The sequence below is a fragment of the Triplophysa dalaica genome, chromosome 4, assembly GCF_015846415.1.
Source record: "Triplophysa dalaica isolate WHDGS20190420 chromosome 4, ASM1584641v1, whole genome shotgun sequence".
In the NCBI taxonomy this organism is placed as follows: domain Eukaryota; kingdom Metazoa; phylum Chordata; class Actinopteri; order Cypriniformes; family Nemacheilidae; genus Triplophysa; species Triplophysa dalaica.
Genome location: NC_079545.1, coordinates 27,461,761 through 27,485,668, shown reverse-complemented (window position 1 = coordinate 27,485,668; position 23,908 = coordinate 27,461,761). Strand labels below are relative to the sequence as shown.

The 23,908-nt window shown below is 38.2% G+C and overlaps 1 protein-coding gene, 1 long non-coding RNA gene and 1 pseudogene across 2 annotated transcripts; 1 reads left to right on the top strand and 2 right to left on the bottom strand.

Annotated features, from left to right (window-relative positions):
• Nucleotides 1-3,413: 3,413 nt before the first annotated feature.
• Nucleotides 3,414-6,109, bottom strand: LOC130418766 (uncharacterized). Its single transcript, XM_056744850.1, has 6 exons — nt 5,902-6,109; nt 5,378-5,430; nt 5,092-5,292; nt 4,545-4,817; nt 3,639-3,680; nt 3,414-3,562 (listed from the first exon to the last, which is right to left on the bottom strand). Coding segments are annotated over exons 1-6 (720 nt in total). The 5' UTR covers nt 5,904-6,109.
• Nucleotides 6,110-11,649: 5,540 nt separating this feature from the next.
• LOC130418765 (cytosolic phospholipase A2 gamma-like) lies at nt 11,650-18,673 on the top strand (annotated as a pseudogene).
• A 1,166-nt stretch (nt 18,674-19,839) lies between these two features.
• Nucleotides 19,840-20,668, bottom strand: LOC130419608 (uncharacterized). The gene is made up of 4 exons (XR_008906521.1): nt 20,530-20,668; nt 20,233-20,428; nt 19,987-20,101; nt 19,840-19,891 (listed from the first exon to the last, which is right to left on the bottom strand). It is a non-coding gene; the product is annotated as an uncharacterized LOC130419608 (long non-coding RNA).
• Between the last annotated feature and the right edge of the window lie 3,240 nt (nt 20,669-23,908).

Here is a 23,908-nt window from a genome sequence, read left to right as displayed (position 1 = left end):
CATCCCAACTGTGAAATATGGTGGAGGGGCATCATGGTTTGGTGCTGCTTTGCTGCCTCAGGCCATGGACGGATTACTGTCATCGATGGATAAATCAATTCCAAAGTTTATCAAGACATTTTGTAGGAAAACTTAAGACCATCTTCGCCAACTGAAGCTTAACAGAGGATGGACGATGCAACAGGACAACGACCCAAAGCATAGAAGTAAATCAACAACAGAATGGCTTCAACAGAAGAAAATACATCTTCTGGAGTGGCCCAGTCAGAGTCTTGACCTCAACCCGATTGAGATGCTGTGGCATGACCTCAAGAGAGCGATTCACACCAGACATCCCAAGAATATTGCTGACCTGAAACACTTTTGTAAAGAGGAATGGTCCAAAATTTGTCCTGACCGTTGTGCAGGTCTGATGTACAACTATAGGAAACGTTTGGTTGAGGTTATTGCTGCCAAAGGAGGGTCAACCAGTTATTAAACCCAAAGGTTCACATACTTTTTCCACCCTGCACTATGAATGTTTACATGTTGTGTTCAATAAAAACATGAAAACGTATAATGTTTGTGCGGTATTAGTTTAAGCAGACTGTGTTTCTCTATTTTTGTGACTTAGATGAAGATCAGAACACATTTTATGACCAATTTATGAAGAAATCCAAGTAAGCCCAAAGGGTTCACATACTTTTTCTTTCAACTGTAACTTAGGTCCAATATAAAAAGGCGAAACTAACTCTTCTATTACAAGTGTTAATATTTAATAATAAATTGTTACATTTACATACGGAAATATTGCAAAGTGTCACTGCCTCGGGGTATCGCGTTGCATAGCCCCCTATGACCAACGCAAAGTGATGCCCATGTGCAGATCGCTCTAACGGTCCGACCAGGTCCATTCCAATTGTCTCGAAGGGGACCTGCACGAGATGGAGTGCTTTTCGGGTGGCCGGTTGGTTTACCAGCTGACATTACCGACAAGATCTGTGCACGTTCTCGTGAAAGCCCGCCAGAAACATTGTCTCGTTATTGACAGAAGCTTCCAGTGCACATACAGGTTCAAAAGTGACAAGGCACAGGTAACAAAAAGTAATAATATTTTGGGGGAAGAATGGCGTCTTCATTGTCATCCCCCTCATCTTCGAGGATGCTGGACAGTATTCAGAAAGTCCATGCGTAGACCTCACACAAAAGTATAAAACAATAATGAAGGCCAGATCATGACACCTTTAATAGTGAAAATATACAGATTATTGCAACAGTTCTAAACTCTTCACTTTCTGTACTTTAAATTTGAGTGCAACATTTGTCTCTTTATTCAAGTCCACAAAACTTTTTTCATTAGGTAAATGAATAACATATTACCAACATGAGTAACATTTCAAGTAAATTAAACATTTTATGCTTGAATTAAAAGCTTATCTTTGTAAACTGACACATTTAAAACATTTAAAAAAATGTATACTGGCATTTCTAAATTTAACAGCCACTTATTTAAACCTGGGAGCATCTTAGTGTTGACCAGCTTAATTAAAATAAACCTAAAAACATTTCAGTGCAGCAACTGCATGGAGCATATTTTTCTTTACACGCAATCCTAAACTCTTTCTCAGACTGTTTTTTCACGTTTCCTTCATTTGCGTGTTAAGCACCACCCAGTGGAGCCAAGATGTAATAAGGCTCGAAAATATATTCAGAGCGTCTTGTTTTATTAAGTAATATAAATATTGATATTTGACGCAGCGTATCGATTCTCGTATCGCATGGAGAAGGACATCGATACATCGCCATATTGTCACAGCCCTATAATCCTGTATGTCATTCAGATACGAAAAAAAGCAAAATGAACCGGCACAAAGCAGAAAACATGAAGAGATTAAATAGGGGACAAAATCAGGCAGGGAACAGGTGTAGGGCATAAATCATTACATCATCAAAAATGAGGAAACAAGAGGGCGGCGACAAAGAAAAGACCGGAGAGAGCACGTGGCACACTATGAAAAAAACAACAACGTGACTCTCTCCACACTAAACACTTGGGTACTACCACGATCCTGACACAACACTACAAAACCTGCAAAAGGAAGCAGGATTGTAACACTAGTTAGAAATGTTGTGAACTTATGTTGCTAACAGATATTTAGAAACCAAGGTTTTCAGTTAGCTCAAATAAAAAGAAAGTGAGAGTGAGTCAATGCGATGTACACTAATATTCCTTGTCCCGTAACCCTCTCATCCCTCATGTCAACGAGTACAATTTGTTATAGTTTTCACAGAGAGAAACTGCCAGCTGGTGTTGCCAGAATAATTCCATAAAAAAAAGAAAACAAATTGTGTTAACAACTTTGCTGCTTTAAACTATTCATGGCAAAGTGTTTGTTAACAGCAGGTGTTCATTATGATTCAACCATCACTTCAACACTTTATACACTCTGCAGTGTGCAATCGTGGCACAGACACTGAGCAGTGTATTTACTCTGGAACCAACAGATCAGTCCACCCCCCCCGCAAAACACTACAACGGATGAAGGATCATGGCGAATTAAATGCAGGGGGACTCGCGGTGTATGTAGATAGAAATAGCGTATTCTAAGGTAATATAAACATAACGCTTCATTGTGTTACGCTTCATTACTTTATACACATCTGAAGACGTATCTATGTACTGTGACTCTCCAAAAAATGACACACTGGACCTTTAACTCAATGCATCAAAAATGACTCTTTGGATGATTTGAGGGAGTCAAGTTGAGTGAACAAATCTTTTCCACAGTTCATCTTCTCCCTTAATGTACACAGAGTGGGCCACAGCCCTGAATTTAATCATCTACAGGCCAAATTTATTCTTCTATTCAGAATCTAACAGCGGAGGGTGGACCAGATCTGGGCCGAGGAACCAGATGTGTATTTGGTCACAGCTGCACTTTGCTTCTTCGTTTCTACATGCGTTGCAGATGTCATTTCACTCGGATATCACGCTACAGAAAAAATACTTAAACGTTAATCAAACTATAATAGACAAAGATAAAATCACTCATTGCTTTTGACTGAATAACCTTTGTAGCATCAATAGGGATGAATTTGTTTTTTTACAGTGAAGACTACACAGTGTTATATGCAATTTCAATTGAATCTTTCTTCATTTTTTTTTTTTGTTCTATTGTTTTTATTTGTGCTCGTAATTGCTCATAATTTGTTTATTTGCTCTCATTTGATTAATGGCCGTTTACTTGTCTTTTAAAATGTTTGAACTTAGGCTTTCATGTTTTTGCTGTGGTATCAAAATTGAGAACAGAGAATGCTAAATTTGAACTGCTTTCTAAAATGTTGGAGGCTTATTTACTATATACAATATGACACGGGGAAACCCAATGTATTATTCTTACTAAAATATTATTTAGCTTCTTTTTGGTAGGTGGTTAAGGGTCACCAAAACCGATCTTGCACACCCCTTTGTAGCAGTGCAGTGAACCCCTGGAACATCTCTGCATCTTTTTTCTCGTACCAGCAACCAGAACCACCAAAAGCAAAACCAGTCCAACTGAGGAAATCTCTAGAAGTAGAGAAGCTGAAAAGAGAGCAATTTTAATTTTTTTTTTTTTCATACCATTGTTTAAGGGTTACCTTTACATAGTTTTACTCACTACATTGTTGTGTGGAGCTCATTTCTGATTCTGCACTAGATGCTGTAGATGACATTGAAAGAGTATTCAGTCATTCAGTAGAATTCATTTGACTTTCAAATCTTAATGTAACAAGTTCAAGTTCCATTTTATTTAGAAAGCATATTTAAAAACAACCATTGTTGACCAAAGTGCTTCACAATGTCCAAAGACAATCACACAAAAGCAACACGAATACAATAAGTAAAAGTAATAATAACATAAATATATGTATAAATATATGACACTAATAAAAATAAAAACATCACAATGTCTCCACTCAGTCTGACATAAAAGCAAAAGAATACAGGTGTGTCTTAAGAAATGCCTTTATAATTCCAACAGATTGAGCAGTTCTTAAGCGTACAGGTAGACCATTCCGCAAGTTTGGTGCCATACTGAAAAAGCCTGGTCACCTATATTTCTTACCTGGTTCTCCGAACATCAAGATCCATCTGATTATACAACCTAAGTGCTCTTATAGGTATGTGTACATTCAAAAGCTCACATAAATAGACCGGCACTAGCCCATTTAAGATCTTAAAAACAAATAATAAAATCTAAAATCAATCCTGAAACGAACAGGAAGCCACTGTAGAGAAGCTAACACTGGGGTAATGTGCTCATACTTTTTAGGCCCAGTCAAAAGTCGAGCTGATGCATTTAAGACCAGCTGTAGACGTTGAAGAAATGAGTGATCCACACCAACATATAAAGAGTAACAATAGTCTAGCCTTGATGTTATAAAAACATGAATTACACATTCAAACTCATTTCGTGGAAGGTTTGGGCTTGACTTTAGCCAAGAGTCTCAATTTCAAATAAACTGTCTTTTACGACAGAGCTCATTTGTTTTTCTAATTTAAGAGGACTGTCAAAAATCCTCACTTGTATCAAAGTTGTTCTGGATGTCCACTGTCACCATGATCAAGATTTGTCCTTCAGAGTCCAGAGCCTCATACGTTCCAGTGTCAGTGGCTGTGAAATTATTAATGATCAGTTTTCTGTCTGTGATGATCATTCGATCGCTCCTGACGCCGTGGCTTCTGCTCCAGACCACCTTCCCACCTGTGGTTCTCTTGCCCTTATGCTCCACTTTATCAGCGTTGGACAACAGAACGTCCAACTTCAGCGGCTCACCTTTCTTCACAGAAATCGTATCTGAGGGGAAACCAAAAGACCATAAGGACATATTTAGGACATTTAGGGACCAAATGAAATCATGCCACTGTTAAGCCTATATTGGAATGAAGCAATATGAACTCAAGCGGCCTATTCTGTGTCGTTGACAATTACAGGATTGACAAGTTCATGCTGAAAATTTGATCAGTTTTGACATTACATTGAATGCAAAGTTGGTACGTCCGCTGTAGTGTCTGATCATCATGGTTATAGACCCTCAGAATGTATTTGCCAGCATCACTCAGTCTCAGACCTTTGATGATGAAGCCACATACTCCTTCTTTAAACACTCGGCCATTTTGACTGTCACTCTCAGCGTCACATGTTTCATTCTGACAAGCGATGATGCTTTTTATCCTGCTTAAATCAAGCCTGAAAATGTCTGTGGCATCAGATTCACATAAGAGGGTGGCGTCCCCTCCCAGTATTCCTGACACAGGTTTATCGGTGGCTCCTGCAAATACAGTCGAGAACTGGAATAACTCAACCTCACAATGAAAATCAGAAATGGTTCATACACAAAATGACGGGATACTGACCTCTGTAGTTGACAAACCACAGCAGCAGCAGCTGAAGATTCAAGTGTTTGAACCTGATGAGAAAACAGAATGGCTAAAATGTCACAGATTCAGGCTGATAGAAAAGAATAACAAAAATTTGACTGTCATATTGTCTGAAAACGTAATATGTGAAGTCTACACGCTATGCTAAACTTCCAAAGTAAAACTAATATTCTAAGATAAAGGTACAAGCTGTCACCGGAACAGTACCCTAAAGTAATTGAGGGCAAATAAGGTTGAAAGGACAACTAACCTGTTCACTTTTAGTGTGAATGATTCTTGTGTAATAAACAAAAAAATCACTCAAAGAAAACCAAAATTCAATAAGTTAAGTTCACATTTATAACCTCTCTAATTAAAACCATAATAATAATATTTGTCATAATCCCAGTAATGGATACATTCTGTCTTAAAATGTTTCATTTACCAGAAACACAACTATTGGCATAATGACATATTGTATATAACAAGATGGATTTGTAATAAAAAAATTAAAAACTCACATTGTTCAGTTTTGTCAGCAGGAGTGTTCTGGGCTTCACAGTGTTATAAACCACAGCACTTCTAGAGAGATGTTTCATTTCAGTAAAAACTAAACTGAAAGAGTTTGGCACACACTGGTGATGATCATCTGGTGCCTCCCACTATTGATGTGACTGTTATAGTCCTCTACTGGTTATAGCAGATTGATATGAAGATGAAGACAATATACATGATGCATGAGGCACAGCGAATGACAATGACATGAATGTAGGCCTAATGTGAATCAAACTTTTTTCTTGTTTCACATCTGATTCACTTCACATGAATGTAAAAAACAATCTCTGATCACGTCAAACATTTGGGTGTGAACACATTAGAGACTTGTGTGGTATACATATCTAAGAATTTACACAGAGTTAACAGAGAAGAAAACACAATCTGCATGTTCATTACAAACGATTAAGAGGTAACACAAACTATTTAGAAATGTCGTGCAGTCTTGTTGCCTGTGTAGAGCATCTTTTGACAGAAAGGTTTTCAGTTTACTCAAGTTAAATAAAGTAAAAGTATTTCAGTCAATGGCATCTAATATTCTTCTGTTTGTGATCCTGTCTTCCTGTTGAAAAAAACAGCACATGCTGGTTTGGTATGTTTTGCTGCTGGTTTGTGCTGGTTTGTGCTGGTTTAAGATGGTCATGTGCTGGTTCTTAGCTGATTTAAGATGGTCAAACCAGCTTCAAACACACCTAACCCAGCACATGCTGTTTTATTTCAACAGTGCTGAGCCTAAAGAACAGTTACAGGTTCACAATTCATCTCGATCCTTCACAAGTGTCATGTTAAGGAGTACAATTTGTGACAGAAAATCCGATGACACAAGGATACTAAGAAACTCACGGACTGAAGGAACTCATTGACTTCCACTGTGAACCCAAAACTACTGAGACATTTGTGAAATCTTATTTTGTGTAATACTGTTGAAAAAGTCAAATACATGTTTCAGGATAAATGTGTGACAGAATCTTTGGGTGAACTACTGTAGATCTCTTCAATGGCCTCTCTTTCTCTTCTGAGTTTGTCATATTACAGGTTTCTTTCTTTGGCAAAACAGGTTTGAAGACTATTAATCTAGTTTCAGAACGTGGGTGACGGAGTATTGTTGTTCTGTTATTGATGACAGTGTTGGTCGTGAAGACTCAAGACAATCCAAGAACTAAGTATATTGTGGTGGGGGATTCGGGACGGGAGCCGTGAGGCGGGGCCGGTGACGTGAGTGATCAGCTGTAAGCACACCGGTCCCGCATATCTCACAGAGGAAATTGGGAGCATAAGAGGACGAGCGACGGGACGAGAGAGGACCAGGCCCGGACATTTGTTTGAAGTGTGTATTTATATTCTTGTGGCCAGTAGTCGACCGTGAGGTGGCTGCTGGCATTTTAGATCTGTGTTATTGTTTGTTTATTTTGATTAAAATGTATTTAAATGTTGGCCGGTTCCCGCCTCCTTCCTTCCCAACTATTGAACCTTTTTAAATATAAGTTTTAAAGGCTCATCGGTTCAGTCAATATCTAAGCAATGATAAAGCTGATTGATACTTGTGTAAATAAAGTCATTCAGACATTTTCCTAATATCAATACACAATAAAAACTGGATGTAGACAGGATCTGTGTGTGTGAATATTTAGTATTCTTTCCTGTAAGTATTTAAAGAGGTTTGGCTATGTTGGCAGTTTCAAGAGGTCACTGTTTTACGTAAGGGCATTTGATTTAGTTGAAATGCTTATTTGATTGAAAGTTATTTACGTTTAGATGCTGGAGGCAAGCTGGATCTTGCTCTTGTTGCAATTTATTTTCTGTGGTTAAAAGGGCTGTTTAATTCATCTAAAAATAATCATAATCCCCAAATTTGGCCTTCAACTATTACAAAAACTAAATAATCAAGGTTAAATAAATATTGTGCTGCATTCCATTTTGCATGGATCCTCTCTTTTCTTGTGGTATAAATCCACCATATTTATAAATATATTTATGTAACCGTATATAAAGCGCACCTCTTTCCTTTTACAGTAGTTCATCTGTGCTATTTGACATTTATTATTCAGTTGAATTCACAGTTTAAAAGGCATTTTTTTTTCATTTTTCTATGTTAACCATAATCGTTTGTATAATAAACACAGTTTAGTCGATTGAAATACCTTTAAATATAAAATTATGTGCGTAAGTCAATGTAGTTTGTCAGGTGAGCTCAATTTTATTATAAGTTGTCTTATAATAAAGATACTGATGCAAACTGCTTCATTCATTTTTAAAGTCGTGTTTTTAGAGTGTATGACAAATAAACAATTCATTTATCTTGATTATTCCATTCATTTATCCCACAGAAATGTTGCACCAGCCACTCAAAACTGGTTCATTGTGTTTTTCTTCAAAAATGCATAAAGGAATAAAATGTAAGACTTTTTAATGTGATTTAAGGCCCTTACTTTCTGAAAATCCATTGAATGACCTTCAAAGGGATAGACATGGAAAGTCGTGCTGGGTGACACAAAAAAAGGGAAAATTTGATTTAATAGATTATAGTTTGTGACAATGTCACAAATTCCCATGAGACTGTGTTGAACATTAACAGTATACTCAGTATTTCTTATACATATCTGTAATACAAAAAGATGGACTATTACACCATCTTAAGAGAGATTCCAATCCAAAGTTAGCAAACATGTTCAGGAAAATCACCCAACTGCCATCGCGTGCCATGTTACGTAAACATTCCTACATAGTGAAAGGTTATTTGATTATTTTAAATGATCATTAATACTTAAATTGTTTTATGTAAATCTGTCATTTAAATTTTGTTGCATTGTTATTATATCACATTAGAGATGATGAATGAATTTATTCACTGTTTATTTGAATTATATTCAGCTATTAGAAGGGTTTACATATGTGTGTGAGTATTCATTAATTTAGCTAATGATGTTATAGCTAATAAAGATTTAAGAGGCATTCTTTTTCATTATTTTAGTTTTACCTCAAAAATGTTTATGGCGGCACATATGGGAATAAAAACATACAAGATTAAACCCACACAACACATCTTCACATGGTTGACAAAATAAAAATGTATTTTCATATTGCCAGAGAGTTACAGTAGCGCTATAAAGCTACAGTGTTGCCTTTTGATGACGTTGCTGAGCATTCTAGTCCTGTTAGTCATTTGCATAAAACACGCCCATATTAGGGCTTTCCCGATAACCTTTCTTTACGTGGTCGGCATGATATTAAAAATGATCATTCTAATAGTTTCACACAGTGGTGAAGTATTTATTTTAAACTATTTATCATTGTTTTTTTAATTTAATTACCTCATTCTAATCTTTAATCAAAAACGTTAACCCTCCTCCCCCTCTGAAACCCCCTCTATTCACTTCTGGGGCATCATTTATAACCTTTGTTATGGTCTCAGTTCAGGGATGAAACTGGTTTCATTGACATGGAACCTTATAGGGCTTAACTTAAAACAAACAAACCTGTCTACATTAAACAATACCCTTTGTCTAAAGATAAGGAACAAGGCATTCAACATTTGATTGAAAACTTTGTCAAGCAGGGTGTCCTCGAACAAACACACTCACCATATAACACACCAATAAATCCTGTTTTAAAAGCGGATGGGAAAACTTGGAGATTAACTCAAGATTTAAGGGCAGTTAATCAGTTAATCATAACACTCGCACCAATTGTGCCTGATGTTTTAACTGTTATGAATTTAGTGCCACATTCGCACAAGTATTTTACAGTAATTGATTTGTGTGCAGCCTTTTTCTCTGTACCTGTACACCCAGATACTCAGCCTTTGTTAATATTTACATTTAAGGTGCAGCAATATTCATGGAAACGCCTTGCTCAGGGCTATGTAGACTCAGCTGCTGTCTTTTCTGCAGCAGTGCACAGAACTGCCTTCAACAGTGTGTGTGCTTCAGTTTGCAGATGACATACTCGTGTCGGGGGAGACGGAGGAGGACTGTGAAAAAGCATCTATAATTGTTTGCAATGTACTTGCCGAAACAGGTTTTAAAGCCTCGAAAGAGAAACTGCAATGGTTTCAATCCAAGGTAACCTATCTGGGACATGTGTTGATGCAAGGTCTCAGAGCAATATCCACAGATAGGGTCCAGCTGATCAGAAAGGTTGAGTCCCCATGAACAGTACAGGAGCTACAAAGCTTTCTGGGACTAATTAACTATTGTAGACAGTGGATACCTGACTGTGCGATTCACGATAGGCACCTGAGGGTTCTGATAGATCACAAAGCTCCGCCAAACACAGCATTGGAGTGGACTGCGGAAGCTGATGAACATTTCAATGCTTTGAAAGCAACCATCACGACAGCACCAGCATTGGGCCTGCCGGATTACACCAAGCCTTTTCACTTGCATGTTAGGGAGACAGCGGGTGCAGCTCTAGGGGTCCTATTGCAACTTCATGGCTCAACATATAGGCCAGTTGCATATCTGTCTAAGAAGTTAGATAACATAGTCACAGGTATGCCAGCATGTCTTCGTGCTGTAGCGACATGTGCTCTGATTGTACAGATGGCTGAGAAAACTGTGCTGTCACACCCTTTAATATTATATGCATCCCATCAGGTAGGTGTAATTTTACACAACATGCAAACACAACACATGACAGCGCAACGACGCTCAGGTTACGAGGCTACTCTGTTGGCAACGAAAAATCTTAGCATTGAAACTACAGCAAATATTAATCCTGCTTTGCTGGGTATTTTGGGTATGGTAGACATGGCAGATTTTAATGTTGAACATGATTGCATCTTTGAACTGACCAACTCTTACTCTTCTAGGTTCGATCTGTTGGATACGCCCCTAGAGGGGGGAGAACACATTTATGTTGATGGGTCTTGTTCAAAAGCATCTGACGGTGTCTACCTCTGTGGCTATGCTGTGGTTTCCGAGTCAGGAGAGGTAAAAGAAGCTTTTGCTCTAGATTACAATTCGGCTCAAGCTGCAGAGTTGATAGCATTAATCCGGGCCTGTGAGCTGATGACAGGAAAGAGAGTAACAATTTACACAGACTCCAAGTGCGTGTGGAGTGTTCTTCACCATTATGCTAAAATGTGGGAAGCGAGAAGTTTTAAAACTGCTGATGGAAAGCCAATTGCACATGCAAATCTGATAGAACAGTTAACTGAAGCAGTTCAGCTTCCGCTCGAAGTGGCCATAGTAAAGGTCAAGGGTCACGCTTCAGGGGAGGATGAACAGACTATAGGCAACAGAAGGGCTGATGAAGCCGCAAAGGCAGCAGCCCAAGCTCAGATTAAATCACCATTTCATCCATAAAATGAATCAAAGGTAGCAATGACGGTGCACATAACGAATGTATCTGACATTGATATCAAATTCCTGCAAAGTCAAACAACACAGGGAGACTTAGAGCATTGGAGAAAAAATGTTTGCACTCCTGATAAGGAAGGGATCATAAGAGATGGACAGGGTAGAATAGCACTACCGAAATTAGGGTTAATTATCCTAATAAGACATTACCATGGGTTATCTCACACCAGTTGTGCAAAAGTAGTTCATGCAATTAATCAATTGTATTGTATAGCCGATGTTCATAGAACAGCAAAGCTTGTTTTGGATGCATGCTTAACAAGTGTTCAGGTAAATCCGCACAAATCAGCTAAGCACGATGCATTGACACATCCGGAAGCTCCTTTTCAACATTTACAAATTGATTTTACGCACATGCCGCTGATAGGTAATCTGAAATATCTTTTGGTAATTGTTGATCGATTCTCAAAGTGGCCTGAAGCATTTCCATGCGCAAAGGAAGATGCTAAAACAGTGGTAAAAATCTTAACGAAGGAGATTGTGCCCAGGTGGGGCGTACCGGCCAGATTGGAATCGGATAACGGGACGAGTTTCACGTCAAAGGTAACACAGCTCTTAGCAAAAACATTGTCTATTGATTGGCATTTTAATATTCCATATCATCCGCAAAGTGCAGCAGTCGTGGAGAGATGTAATCGAACACTGAAAACATGACTAACAGAAGCTGTACTCGATACAGGAAGAAAGTGGGTTGATTTATTGCCCACAGTCTTGGCAGAAATAAGAATGACTCCATCTTCCACGACAAAATTGTCACCGTTTCGAGGTACTAATGGGTAGACCTTTCCCGACCCCTTGGGTCAAAGGCCGGTCTGGTATTTCTTGTTTAGGTGATCTTCAGGTGATCCAGGAAGACTACGTGACCTCCCTAGTCGAAAAGTTAAATTCGATATGTGCTGATGTTTCTTTGTGCCTTTCTCTTCCCTCAGAAAACCCTACTCATAACTTTGTTCCAGGACAAAAAGTTTTTGTGAGGAATCTGAAGCCAACAAAGGTTGGAGAACCAAAGTACCACGGACCTGCGACTGTGATTGCCTTCACACGGACAGAAGTTCTGACGGACTACCAGCCACAGTGGATACACGCTTCCAGACTGAATCTGTGTTCTTCAGGAGAGCAGGCAAGCTCCAATTTAACATAGAATCTCAACAGGGGATTCACCTTACTACACCTCAGGGTGCAGAAAGCACTGACTAAGCTGAGGAAAGAACTACCTTTCGTGAGGTGGGGGCCACCCAAAGCAAGAAGATAGCAGGCCCATTGAGCCAACAGTGCTGACTCTGTAGCTTCCCCTGAGGTGCATTGAGGGCCAAATTCTATTCTTGAAAGGAAAAAGGGAAAAATTGTTATCCTAAATGCAAATTTCCCATGGAATTCTTAGATATCAATTCCTATACTGCGTGCACACTTACAGAAGCCCTTATTGTGTTTGGCCCAGATATTCTTAAATTCTTAAATGATAGAACCTAACAGGCCAGGGCACCCGTTCAGGCAGCCAGGTAGACTGCGTGGAACAACGATTATTCTAATCCTAATAAGTATAATAATCACTGGTATAATCCTAAATTAAGAAGTAAAATTAGAGAGAAATTAACTGCTTACAACAGACATGATTTTAAATGATGATGGTAACTGCGATGCCTAAACAAATGTCTCTAATAGTACAAATGACTCTGAATATTCAAGAAGGAAAACCACTTAAGAAAACCGCATCATTTTCTTAAAGATTTTGTATTAACACCTTGTTCTTTAAAGGGACACAGGACTTTTGATTAACCTCGTTGAAAGTTCTATCATGTCATGCTGTCTTATGTTGATATAAGCATCTGTTGTTCTCCATACCAAGGTTCCTAATGATGCCTATGGACGATTGTTCTGTTATTGTTATATTAAATATGTAATCATATCTGATTGTTCAGGAGGAAAGACTAAACAGAAAGTCTGGTGATTTTCCACTGTTTTGGTGGTTTTATATGACGCCTCCTGATGCAAACGTATAAGTATTAGTCCTTAATACAATAAACTTTGGACTCTGATTGAACAAGCACTTGTTTCTGTGTCAAACTTTGTCTCCAGATCTGCAAACTCTGTGTGTTCCGTCGACTAGACTCTTCAACCGTAGAATATTGTTTAGATAGGGGACATAAGAAGTTTACATTCTTTCAATCGCACCTTTGGGTTCTGGAGGAGGAGAACGAGCCATGCTGGGTTTACTGGGATCTCTGGATGGATTTAAAGAGACGGGTCTTCTGGACTGTGTTCTCTATCTGAGCGGAGTCTCTGGATCCACCTGGTACACACACATACACACACATACATGCACACACACACACACACACACACACACACACACACATGCACACACACACACACTCGCACACACAGATAAGTGTCATAAATGAGATAAACTATCAGTTGTGTGTTGTTTCTATGAAGGTGTATGGCGTCTTTATATCAGGACTCAGACTGGTCCTCCAAACTGGACTCAGTGAGAGAGAAGATCATCCAGAGACTAACAGGTCCTGATCTAACCTCGTTTGACATTCTTATAAAACTGATGGCATATTACGATGAGAAAGACCTCTTCAGTTTAACTGATGTTTGGGCAGCGATCGTCGTCACTGCATTTGTGAAAGAGGTTTGTGACTCTTCTTAATAACACCATTTAGACAGGTTTCTTTTTAGTCTTAAAGGCTTGATGTTTTTACTATTTTTATTACGGTTTTTCTCATTTGCTTTCGCACAATTCACGAAACAACTCATCATTTTCTCACAGCAAACACGTTCTCAGAACTACAAATGAACTTGTACAAACATCCAGGTCAAATTCAAATATTCGTGTCAAAAACATGTTAAATCAAACTTTGGCCTCAAACAATACACAAAATCTAAAAAATACACAGACTATTTTTCTGCCTAGTGAACCTCTTTTTGGGATTCAAAAATAATTAGACAGCTTAGTGTCTATGAGGATATACATGAAAGTGTATTTGTGTGGAGTTTTGCAGAAACCCCTTAAAGAACTGATTTGTGAATGAAAACATGTGAAATGTGTTAAATGTTTTGTTTGATTAATTAGATCAAACAATCTATTTAAGTATCTAGTATCTAATACTAATAATGTTTGATTATTCTAAAATTATTGTCTTATCGTTTATAATGAACATTTTTGATAAATATATAAATAAATAATTTGACAAAAACATTCCATCATTGTAATCTTTATGTCATTTTAACATTTTCTTTTAAGTTAGAAGACGGCAAACTTTCACAGCAGCGGGGTCACAACAATAAAGACCCGTTTCCCATCTACACAGTGATCGACAAGAAATGCAGACAACGTCTCCATGAAAGAGGTGTGTGTGTGTGTGCGGCGTGTGTGTGTGTGTGTGAAAAAGTCAATGTTCTTGTGTTGTCTATAACTTTAAGATGGATGTGTCGTCTATCTGCAGATGTCTTTTTTGAGATCAGCCCATATGAAGCCGGTTATTCTCTCACTGGACACGTAAGATTAGAGATCAGCCTGAAATGGACATGCTCTACCTGCAAGGTAACGTACAGATACAGAAGGGGTGTCTGGGAGGATTTGTACAATACCTTCTTTTATTGCTCCGTAAAGTCAAACCATCAAAATATGACATCTATGATACCGACAGAACGCTAAACTTGTATACATTCATTGGAAAATGTGTGGTTTTTATTTTTGCAAAAACGCAGGGCATATGCATCCAAACAAACAAATAAACAAAAACTCACTGGACATAATGCACACATTGACTATGATTGTTGATCGTGTTTGTGGACTTGAATTAGTCGCGAGGTCACATGCAGGACAACCGCAAATTCCACACTTTACTGTCATGTTTTTATGTATCTTACTGTATTATATTGTGTGTTTAAAAAAAAAAGTAATTTTTTACTGAAGTAAAATTTTGTTAAGGTATCTACTGGATTTGTTTACTTTGTCCACTGGATTCATGAGGATATTCTATTTGAGTTTTTTGTTACAGTTGTTTATTGTCCTCTTGTGTTTCTGTAGCTCTGTGTGGCAGTTGTCTGGCTGATGAAGTGTACGACGTAGAATACCTTCTGGAGAAGATCAAAGGTGTGAGCTGCTGTCTCTAAATCATCTGAAGAAAACATACGGCTGAAAGTGCCACGTCTTCATCTTTATTCTGGTTCCTTTTTTTCAGAGCTCTTTAATAATGTAACACACAGAGAGGGAGTGAAATTTGAGAAAATATTCACAAGTAAATAAAAGTTTCATTTATGTGGCTATATGCAAATAGTCTGTTATGATAATGTAAAATGGCATCAGGTAACTTCTGAACATAATACATCAGTCAGTGTGTCAGTGTGTCAGTGTTCATATTTCTTGATCGTGTGTTTTCTTCAGAAGCTGCCACACCTTCATCTGTAGACGTTGGCAGACAGATTCTCGTGTCTCTTGTGGAAATGCATTTCTCTGTGTTGAAAGGCAAAGACCCTTCTGATCACGAAACCACCATCAGAACTAAACTGAAAGGTTAAGTGTGCTTCAATACATGCAGAGCAAGGCCATGAGACGTGCAGAATTGTTAGAGAAATAAATCCAAACACAGAAGTAATGTTCATGTTCCCCTATTACAGAATTCACTGGAGATGAAAGTCGGTCTATGACTGCGTATGCGACTGATGCTAAACTGAATGTGACGCAGTTCACCCTGGAGGTATTTGAGCATTTGAGTGTTTACTTCAGTTCCCGTTTACTTGGTAAGTTGAGCTGTCTAGACACACATCACTTTGCTTTGACAGAACACACACTACCAGTCAAAAGTTTAGGATCTCTTAGTCATTCTTTATTCATAATTCTTCCACATTCAAAAAAATAATAACACAATTCTAACTTTTGGAATTATGATGTGACCAAAAGCATCCAAAATAAATGAACTCTATGGTTTATTATAGCGTCTTTAAAGAAGTCACCCTTTGCCTAGAATTTGCAAAATGATACACTTGACATGTTATCATCTAGCTTCTTGAGATCTCAGCCTGGGAAGCTTTTTAAACCGTATATTGAAGCAATTTCCGCTGCTTTCTTATTAGCTGCCTTTTATGGTCTAAATAATATTTTAAATAAAAACGGTAGTCGAATGAAAGAAGTTAATATGATTAATATGATTTTTAAGATCACAAGAAACATTTTCGCAAAGTGATCCTAAACGTTTGACCGGTAGTGTACATCAAAGAAACCTCTCTGATGAACGTGAAAATGATTCAAGAACCTTGATAGCGAAGTGTGCTTGTTTTGAATCTAAACAGATCCTCTAAAAACCATTTTTAAGTGCGTGGTAGAATGGATCTGGGGCAGAAAATACAACTTTCTGTACAAGATGAAAGGTGAGAAAAGACCACGTATTTTATGTAATTGTGAATAATACAACGAGGTTTATAATCATACTGTATGCTGTTAGATGAAGGAGTGCCCTCCGCTCTTGTGAAGAGTGAGACGAGAGATTGTGAAGATGCCGGTCTGTTGCTCAACTCACCCTACATGTCAGTGCTGAGAAAGGAGAGAGACGTTGACCTCATCATTTCTCTGGATTTCAGCGACGGAGATCCTTTTGAGGTATTGTACACTTGTATGGTTCATTTAAAATAATAGTTTACCTTAAACATGAGCATGCCAGTCTACATTTACTCATTGGACTTTTCTTTCTGTGGCACAAAAGAGAAATCCATCACAGGGCAAGAGTTTACATAGAGCACCTAACATACAGAACGTGTGCAAATGCCGTACATTATATCCAAACATTCAAAAAGCATCTAAATCTATTTCATTACTTTTTGTGATTTATCTATCTTGACAAAGTTTCCTTTATGGAGTTTATGGGGTTTTTCTGTGCAGTAATGTAAATGAAACATCACTGCAAACTAAAAATGACATTTCACCATAATGTTTGCTGTTAAATCACAAATAACGTGCATGCAGCTCTGAACAAAACAATAAAGAGACCCCCTCAAATGTGCCTTTCATCAAAATTATAACATATATTTTAAGTAGCAATCCAATCAAGTGTCTGTTGAATTTGAAAAAACAACCGCAGTTTACCTGAGAACCAAAAAATGATAAAATGATAAAAAAACTAAAATATGATATTTGGAATTCTTCCTAAATGCACCTCAAACATTAGTATTGTGTTGTTTAAGAATAAAAGAAAAAGATAAATGTGAATAAAAAAGGTTTTCTTTGCAGTGCTTGAGGTATGAAAACATTTACTTTGACTGTCTGTTCAGTTTTCAACGTTTTTATTTGGGTTCACACAACTCAACAAAAAATGATCTTTATGTCCAAATGCACACCTAAAATCAGTAAATGAAGAAAGCATTGTTGGAGTGTTTGGGGTAAAGCTGCTTCTAGGTAAAACTCTAGCTCTGAATTCTATTACTGAATTAATTTAGTTAGCAAAGTGTTCGTCTTGTGTTTTAATGTTTTCTTTAGACCATTGTGATGATGAGTTAAAACATTGCTTTAGCAAAGGAAAATAGATCTGACGATGTAATCAGCTTGAGGTGATCTGATTTTCTGATTAGATGTGTTTCTTATTCTTTCCAAGTTTGTAAACACAACAGTTTATGCTCCAGACATGCAGAAAAAACCAGTGCTGAACAATCGTTATGGTACGATTTGCATCATTTTTAAATGCATCATTTCACTGGGATATTTCCTGCCGATTGTAGAAACATCAGTATTTCCATTCACGTCTTGTTTGAAATACTCAACAACTGCCCGGAGGCGCATTGCAAACATGGCCGCTAAATGCTAAATTGGTTATTCTCAACATTGATTCAACATTGCATCAAGTATCTTGTGTTACGTATTCCAAATGTAAGTTTGGGTGTCGTAAGAAATTTTCTGGTTCCGATTCTGGTTCCAGTTCCATTAAATTGAATGCTGTAATTCTCTTCCATCACAGACAGTAACATACGCTTCTGAAATATGTGAGGATCTAAACCTCCCTTTCCCTGAGGTCGATGTATCCAGTGAGGACCCAAAGAAACCAAAAGACTTCTTTGTGTTTGAAGGCAAAGGAGAAGAACCGACCGTGATACACATCCCTCTCTTCAACACAGTGAACTGTGGAGGCAAGTTTAAATCTTTCAGTCGACTGAATCATCTCAAGTCCTGAATGAAACTGATGTGATTTGTGTTTCTGTTTCAGCAGACAAAATTGAGGAGTGGAGAGAGAAATATACCATCATTCAACTTCCCTACAGCGCTGAACTGATCGATCCTCTTGTTGAAGTCTCTGGTAAAAACATCACAAACAACAAAGAGAAACTGGTGAAAGAGATTCAAAAGATCATCCAAAGAAAGCACAAACAGAAAGACAACTGATGCTAGTCAGAATAAACCTATTTGATGCCAATCTGCATGACATCAGTCATTTTATCATCATTTCTGCCTTTTTCAGTTCTTCATGAATTACTTTGAATGTGATTTTGTTTTCCATTATAAGATCAGAATGTTTCACTTCAGCTTTGGCGTCTTAAACAAAAAAAGTTTCTGCAGGTTCTCATAAGCTGCGGTATTGTTATAAGCAATAATAAATTGATGACTAGTAATCGGGTTATTTAACTCTGGATTACCCATTTAAAAACATTACTTTGCTCCTGTTTAAATAAATGAGATGTTTCATAAAATGCATTTTTTGTCTCGTTTGGTATTGCAAAGAGAATTAAGAAATCAATTTTAACCCGAGCTTTTGTTATATAAGAGGTAATCGTATTCAAATGAACATCCTGTACTGAGGTGTGCGAGATCGCCTAGACCCTTAGCAAAAAAAAAAAAAAAGGCGTTGAAGCTCAATGAAATCGTTTTTTTGCTCCTGCAATAATGTCATTGTGAGGTAGGAGAATTGACAACTATGAAGAATGCAATTGATCATGGACATGAAAAAAAAAAATGTACTAGCCAATTTAACAAATTTTTACTGACTTACTGGCTGACTCTGGACTAAATGCTACTGATGATTCAGACCTTGTGGGTGAACAGTGATGCGTTGGACAAGAACATCCAGAAACTGAAAAAGGAACAGGAATGGTTGAAATACTTTGTTTTGAACCCAGACTTAAAAATACTTAATATTCCATTTGCATTGTGAGCAAGTAGAATAAATAAAAACATGAATTTACTGTCTAAAGATGCAGGACTCTCTTGTTGTCTAATGGTGGTGTTAGCCAGTTCTGGGGGTGCAGGTAACTCGAGCAGCATTGCATTTTGTCCTGTGGTTGTTAAAAGAAATTCCAAAATCAGAAGCAGTACAGCAACTTAAATGACAGAAAAACTCATATTGCCAACCATTCCCTGAAGTTTGATGACTGAATTATACCACTGGTTCAGCCCAGCTATTTTACTCACCCTTATGTGAGAGCTTAATCTTTGGCGGAGGAACCGGAAGCAACACTGTATCCTCTAGACAAGAACATGCACGATGAAATTAATCACAGTAAGATAACGATGAATACTAATACAGTTTACACAAACAACTTAAACTGTACTCGCCCTTTTTCTTGTCTGGCAAGGACTCATCCTCCTCAGGAGACAAATCTGACCCTGCCAATATTATATTTGTCACTTATGATGTGTGATTGTTTACATTATACGCTCATTGTTTAATGCATGTCCTTAAATAGGACCAAATAAATTACCTTGAACATAATCTTCAAATTTTCCTTCTTTTCTTCATTCTCTTTTGACTGACTGTGTCCTCCTCTTCGGTTTGAGCTGAGTGGTAATTATATTTTTCACACTCCTGTCGGCTTACTAAAAATCAAGAATGAAAACAAACACTACTAACGATAGTAATACGTATTTGAGTATTATAGTATTGTTACTAAAAAAAAAAAAAAACATTAAAAAAAGCCAGAAATAACATTCAAAATATTTTTTATCACCTGATGTCACTTTGACTTTAACAAATTCAAAGCTTAACCAGTCCTCTTGTGGTTGTAAAAGGCGCTTATGTGCCACAGACACGTTTTTTAGAGGGCATCGCACCACTTTGGTCTCTGTGTCAATCCAGTTCAATGGCAAAACTCCTTCCGTCTGCTTCCCATTCTCCACCCAAACAGCACGTGCGTATACCATTGCCTGAAACATAATTAGATTATTTAATTTAGAACTACACATTTCCTTTTCTACATGATGCTAACAGTGCACTACTATTTTGAATAATAGTAAATATTACATACGTTATTTGTGTTCATTTCCTGTGCTCCATTCCATGGAGGAGAGGAAAAAGGACATGCCCTTGTTCACAAGGGAGACAAGCAACCTTCCGGTAAAGGTCTTTGGTTTGCAATAACTTTGTCTTTGTCCGTTTTATTTGAACATAGACTATATTCAATAGCCCTGACTCACATGGCTTCTCAAAAAAGTATCTTGTGTCTTTTTGGCTCAGCACATCCAATACCAAAGTTCCATCTTGCCTTTTTTCCTTCAAAAATGCAAAATTTTCATTGTGAAGCATAAAGCAGTGGTCTTTATCTTTGGTTAATATATAAAAACATGACCTTGTCTCTTCAACGGTTTTGGGGGTTGAAAGGAGGGTGCGTGCATCCTTTGGCAGCTGGTGCCCATGTCTACGTAGGATGCCCAGTAGCTCATTCAATGACGTTTGAGTGATTGAATTACTTGTTGACCAAGTCCTTAAATCACAGCCAATATCTGGTGGATCACTGTCAGGGTGTGAACTCAGGATTTCAGGCTCAGAGTCAGAGGATTCTACATGCTCTGTGTATCCATAATCGGATTCGTTATCTTGTACAACTTCTTGAAGTCCATCACCATCACTTCTCTCACTTGGTAGCGAATGAATATCAAGGTTGTCATCACTATCCAACTGAGCAATGGCATTAACTTCTGCTTTTCTTTTTCTCCAACTTCTCAAGTATGTCATATCCAGACATCTCAACCTGCAAAAAAGCATTTCAGGGAGGTATCCCGAAAGCACAACCCCCTGCCGATCCCGCCCCCCCCCAACAAAAATGGAGGCCAAGGAAATTATATTTCACCACAGAACATGACTTTACTTTTATAACGAAATACAGTTGAAATGAACAACAAGATTGAATAAATTAACTATTTACACACACTGCAAATGTTGGCCTAGGCCTATTTCCAACATCCTATGCCTTTTACTTTTCTTGCAAGCTTTCATTGTACTTTGTTGCTGCTTGCTTCGCAGATTTTAGCAACTTTCCAGAAACCTCAACCTCATAGCACTCTGTATTTTTAGATGATGCACAAGCAAATTTCGTTGTATGGTACTACTGCACAATGACAAATAAAATTCTCTCTTTCTCTCTATCTATTATGTAAACTGCTTTTATTTATATTCCATTGCAATTTTAAATAGGTCTAAATTGTTTTCATGTAGCTAGTTGTTAGCCGACCTGAATAATATGCACATGAAATCAAATGAAACTTGATGAAGTCACCTCAACATGTCTTCTACAATCATTTAACCCACCATGAGCAATGCTGAAGTCGCTATTGCAAACTGTACAGCGTGCAAGACTGTCATTATTTTTCACTTTTATAAGACAGGGGTACACTTTCGTGTAGCCTTGGGTAAAATGTGTCTTATATTTTCGTTTTTTGGGGCCCTCTCCCCAGTGGCGGTTTTAGGCACGGGCGAACCGGGCAGCCGCCCGGGGCGCCAAATTTTCACGACACGTGGGGGGCGGCACAAGCACTTGAAAAAGAAAAATAATCCGCGCCGCAAAGCAGGTTTCTATTATGTATAATATAACTGTCTGTGTGGGGAATTGGTAAATCGCCGCCCCTGCTTGCTGAGAAGCGCAGAAGCTGTGTGAAAACTGTAAAGGGGAGGGGCTGATCCCCTGATGGACAGTTCACCTCTCCCAAATGGAGCGGACAAGGAGGGGGGCCCATTTAGTGGGCTAAAATCAGTCACACCTTGACTTTCTTCTAAATAACGCACATTTCATTCATAATTTTAAAGCACAGGCCTATTTTTCCACGTTTTTTTCTGCATTGTGTGTGAAATGGCTAATAAAAAAAGTTAATCCAAAACGATTATGTGGAGGTGAAGTGGTTTAGTCTTGATTGTCGAGTGCCAGATAAACATGAAAGCGATGGAGAGAAAAAGGTTTAAGCCGTCAGGTGCCCAATATAAGAAAAAATCAAAGTAGAAGCGGAGAAAGGAGCAAAAGATAAAGGTATGTAACTACGTTCTCTCTGTATGATTACGGTGACGTTATCCATCATCGATGAAGGGCTAATGTTAATGGGTGGTAACGTTAACTCTTACGTTTGTTAGCCTTCTTGCTATGATGCTTATACAACAATAATTCGGTCTTAACTCAACAAACACGAGATCTAATTTCACCATAAGATTGTGCTTTGCAACAAAACTGTTACAAGTAAAGTTATTATTTATTTCCATCATTGGGGTTAATGTTGGGCCCTGTAATTAGCCAACGAAATTAACATATGTCTGGATGTGTTCAAAGGCAAACATTTGCTATAACTCTGTTGCGTGACAAAGAATATAATTTGAGGCAGTAACCAAGGAGCTAATTGTTCCTCCCTTAGATTAGATTAATAAAGCGTCTAATGAGTCATGACAGACATTTGGCATGTAAGGGCATGTTTATTTAAATTTGCAATTCATAAGAGTTATACTGTAGCCTACTGTCTTTTGATGTCAATTTCAATTGCAAATTCATGGGCACTTCTAAAGTATTTTGGAGAATCCTCTGTCACTGGTCAGCCATCAAAAACCATCAGCCTCCTTGAATTTTATCACTTTTATGCATGATAAGGATCTATCAGAGATCTACCCCAACTTTTGGACTGCTCTCAGGATTACACTTACTCTGCCAGTCACTGTGGCTCAAGCAGAGAGGAGCTTTTCAATAGTTGATCAAGTCATACCTGAGCGTGTTTCCAGTTTTAAGTTCCTGGGGACCCACATTTCGGAGGACCTGTCCTGGACCACCAACACCTCATGCCTGGTCAAGAAGGCTCACCAGCGTCTCTTCTTTCTGAGGACACTGAAGAAGAACCAACTGTCTTCAACTATCCTGGTGAACTTCTATCGCTGCACGATAGAGAGCATCCTGACCAACTGTGTCACAGTCTGGTACGGGAACTGTTCTGTTGCTGAGCGCAAGGCACTGCAGCGGGTGGTGAAAACAGCCCAGCGCATCACAGGAACTACACTCCCTTCCATTGAGGACATCCAGAAGAAACGCTGTCTGCGTCGAGCTCGCAGCATTCTCAAGGACTCCTCTCACCCCGCTCATAGACTGTTTACTCTCCTGCCTTCCGGTAGGCGCTTCAGGTGCCTCCGGGCAAGAACCAGCAGACTAGGAAACAGCTTTTTTCCCAGAGCTGTTTCATTATTGAACTCTGCTCCCCACTGATTTCACTACCTCTCATAACTTTAACTTAATGCTGCTATTATAATGTTTACATTGCACTACAGGGCTGCCATGCATGACGGAACTGTACACACCAGTACTTCATGTATCTGCTCTACCGGACTGTTTACACGCATCATTTGCACTCTATACTGCTCACTTGCACACCAGGAACATTACA

Bases quoted from the DNA above. Each gene is read 5' to 3' on its own strand.
- LOC130418766 (XM_056744850.1), bottom strand. The intron at 5,293-5,377 runs GTCAGTATCCCG...CTGTATTTGCAG, and splicing joins GTGGTTTGTCAACTACAGAG to GAGCCACCGATAAACCTGTG. The intron at 3,681-4,544 runs GTGAGGATTTTT...TGTCATCTACAG, and splicing joins CCAGAACAACTTTGATACAA to CATCTAGTGCAGAATCAGAA.